Source organism: Sinocyclocheilus anshuiensis, unplaced genomic scaffold, assembly GCF_001515605.1.
Source record: "Sinocyclocheilus anshuiensis isolate Anshui unplaced genomic scaffold, SAMN03320099.WGS_v1.1 scaffold61, whole genome shotgun sequence".
NCBI classification, from domain to species: Eukaryota; Metazoa; Chordata; class Actinopteri; order Cypriniformes; family Cyprinidae; genus Sinocyclocheilus; species Sinocyclocheilus anshuiensis.
In genome coordinates this window covers 488883-492841 of record NW_015536473.1, presented here as the reverse complement: position 1 = coordinate 492841, position 3959 = coordinate 488883, and the positions used below count along the sequence as shown (strand labels likewise).

Here is a 3959-nt window from a genome sequence, read left to right as displayed (position 1 = left end):
AGCGTGCACGCCTCTCCTGAGCTCTTTACGAGCTGTCGTCTGATTAGCTTAGCGTGGAAAGGTTCCCGTTGGGCCACCGGAGCTGCTCTCATCCTCAGGGTTTGGCAGGCAGACGCTCGTTATCCCACTTAATGAGCTGACATGCTCAGAGGTGTAATTATGACTGCTGCGAGGGGCGGTGACTCACTGAGCTCACGCCCATCTGAAGAGATCTGATTGGCTCGCCGAGCGGCATCCCAGGGGCAGATGGGTAATGGGCTGTGAGCGTGTGTGAGATGAATTAAAGAGGGAAATAGCATCAGTGTGTGTGTGTGTGTGTGTGTGTGTGATCGCTGCTGAAGTCTCCAATAATCTCACGTGTTTCCTCTAGAGTTTCATAAGAGGTTTTAATAATGTTTCTCAAATTGTGCTCAGATTGGAATAAAATAGTCAGAGATTAACTCAAATGTTTCTCATCAAGTTATTTGAATTTCTCTGAAATCTCAATTTTTTCCTTCTGGATAGCAGTGAGATTAAACGTCGGATTGAGTCTCCAATAATCTCACGTGTTTCCTCTAGAGTTTCATAAGAGGTTTTAATAACGTTTCTCAAATAAACTGACTGCACAAAAAATGTCAGAGTGTGAACTCAAACGTTTCACGTCTCAAACCGTGCTCAGATCTCAGTATGAGCGCAAACATTTCTCATCAAGTTTTTTAAAATTTATTTAATATCTCATTTGTTTCTTCCATACAGTTATGATATGAGACCTATGCTTGAGTCTGTTTGCGCCATCATAAGAGATCTCAATAATGTCTCAAAATGTGCTCAGATCTCAATATGAACCCGGACATTTCTCAAAAAGTAAATTCGAATTTATTTAAAATCTTGTTTGTTTCTCATGGACAGCAATGAGATTAAATGGAAAGTTTTTCTTGAGATGATGTTTGATCAAGAGATTCATAGGAGATCTCAGTAATGTCTCAAAGTCCGCTCAGATGTCAGCGATCTCAATTTGAACTCAATTTGAACATTTCTCGTTTCTCATAGACAGCAATGAGATTAAACTGAGAACTTTGGCTTGAGACTGTGTTTGCTCTATAATTTCATTGGAGATCTAAATAATGTCTCAAACTGTTCTCAGATGTGCTAATAACTCAAACATGTCTTACCAAGTTAATTTGAGTATCTCAATTGTTTCTCTTGGACAACAGTGCAAATAAATGGAGTGCAAATGGAGACTTTTGCCGAAGTCTAGTGCATTTCACCTGAGAAAAAGACACCAGTAATCTCACATGTGTCTCATGTAAAGTTTCAAAAGTGATCTCAATGTCTCAAACTTTGCTTGGATTTGCCAATAAAACTCAGAGATCTCAATATTAGCTCAAACATTCTTCATCAAGTTAATTTGAAATTTTATATTAACTCCTCTCTCCTGGAAACAGACACCAGTAATCTGATGTCTCCTTTGAAGTTTCAGAAAAGATCTCAACAATGTCTCAAAATGTGCTCAGATTAACCAAAAATACCTAAATCTGCAACCAAAACTCAGAAATCTCAATATGACCTCCGACATTTCTCATCAAGTTATTTTAAATGTATTTCATGTCTCAATTGTTTCTACTGGAGTGCAAATGGAGACTTTTGCTTGAGTCTAATGCTTTTGTATCTGAGAAAAAGACCTCAGTATCTCATTTGTCTTCTCCAAAGTTTTAGAAACATCTACGTCTCAACGTGTGCTCAGATTTGCCACAAAACCAAAATCTGTAATCAAAAATCAGAAATCTCAAACATTTCTCATTAAATTCTCCTAGAACCAACCTGAGCTGTTATGTACATTCATTTGTATTGCTCTATAGCTCTTACTGTATGACAACAATGGTCTGTTTTAAATTCTTCTAATGAACTTTGGGAGAAACATCTGAGATGATTCTTCTGAGCTTTAAATGAGCAACTATTGAGCCAAATCACTGGCATTTGTCACGGGTAAAAAAAGAAAGTGAGAATTTTATTCTCCTCAGAAAGGTTTTGTGTTTAAACGATTTATCCTGCTAAAATCAGACTTCTCACTGTCTGGTTTGTGGAGCTCTGCAGCGCAGCGAGACAGAAACACAATCCTGAGTCTATCACCTCCTGTTAAAGCAGCGCACTTCTGATAGATGCATGTATCTATCGACGTCTCTGTCTGTCCGGACAGATGTTAAATCAGCCGTCTCTCGGTGCATCTGTCAGACTCACATCGGGAGTGTTTCTGCAGTCGTGAACGTCTTGTCTTGTGTCTCTAAGCTGCTTTCTCTCTCTTTCTTCCCCTCAGTACGGTGGACGACTATTCTCCACACCAAAAGGTGAGAGAGACTGTGAAAACCAAGAAGAATTTACCCAAAAATGAACATTTAGTGAAGTAATGAAATTGTTCAAATGAAGAAAACGGCTAAATATTCTTTAAAAAATTCATTAAAAATGAAAAAATGAAGTTCAGATACTGAACTGTTCTTTGCTCTTCCAGAATAAAGCGCTGTACCAGCAGCTGAGTCTGAAGGAGAACTGCGTTCCTCTCCGAGCATCTCCAGTCGAGAGCAAAGACGGTAATACTGCTGTCTTCTCATGCTTGGGTTCTTCTGATTTATTTTCTATGTAGGCATATCATACACTGACATACACTATATGTAAATGTCTCAGACAGTGGTCTGTGGTCAAAGCTGAGCTGCAGCTAACAGAACCAGTGCTGAAAACTAAACTGGAAATCTAAATAGAAAATGTAAAAATGTTTGATAATGCATATTTTATTAAAATTATATGTTTGAATATATAAAGACACATTTTGGGTGGGTAAACGTCATGTGGAAATCTGTAGGTCAGGCTTCACCCTAAAACAAAATAAAATAATTAATTGGAAATAAAAATGTATTATATAATATAATATTATATAGTATTTATATTATGCATTTATGTATATTATACAAATTCATATTTTTATATTTTGTATAATATGTTTTTTTTTTGTTTTGTTTTTGCATTATGCTGATGAGAATTTTGGGGAAACATGCTTATTATGAAACTTATGTAAAATTATGCAAAAATATATGCAAATATGTAATAATAGAAACAAAATACTAACAACAATGTTCTTTTTGCAAATACAAATTTATTATATATACATTTTAATTTTTTTATCAAATATAAATGTAAAGGAAATATAATAATAGAACAAAAACAATAATAGAAGTACATTTTCTTTATGCCAAATGCCAATATCAATTTAAATAAATAAATGTAAGGATAATATAAAAAAATGAAGCACTAAATTTTCTTTGTGTAAATATAAATGTATTATGAATAGTTTTTTTAAAATCTTTTTGATACAATAAAATATGTAAATAAACAATAAAATGTTATATAATAATTGAAAAAACAAAGCATAATAATAGAACAAAAATTTCTTTATGCAAATATCAATTTAAATACATGTAAATAAAATGTTAATAAAAAAAAGAACAAATTTAATAAGCTCACACAATTTATTTTTGTAAATATAAAGTTATTATAAATAGTTTACCTTTTTGATATAAGATAAAATAAAAAAGCATAATATACATTTTTTCTTTATGAAAATGTAAATTTAAATAAAAATATTCTTAGTATAATAATATATCAATGTAAATAGAATAAAAAAACGAATATAAAAATATAATGTAATTTTTTCATCTTGTGATGTTGGGATGAAACATGACTCAACATGATGAATTTTGACAGCGTCTCTCTCTCTCTCTGATTGGTTGGTTGTTTCAGTGATGTGCCGTGTGTATGTGAGCTGTGATTCGTATCTGAGCATGCGGGTGAAGCCTGCGGTCGTGGCTCAGGAGCTGCTGCACATCGTCTCTCAGCGGATGGAGCGATCCGAGGACGACATGATGCTGGTGGCACAGACATACAGCGGAGGTTCACACACACACACACACACACACACACACACACACACA

General features: G+C 34.5%; 1 protein-coding gene across 1 annotated transcript in view; it reads left to right on the top strand.

Annotated features, from left to right (window-relative positions):
* LOC107704665 (rap guanine nucleotide exchange factor 5) overlaps positions 1 to 3959 on the top strand; it is a 74709-nt gene that overhangs the window by 64515 nt on the left and 6235 nt on the right. Inside the window, 3 exon segments of the mRNA XM_074187072.1 lie at positions 2294 to 2324; positions 2486 to 2564; positions 3769 to 3918. Of these exon segments, the coding sequence (XP_074043173.1) occupies positions 2294 to 2324; positions 2486 to 2564; positions 3769 to 3918 (260 nt within the window).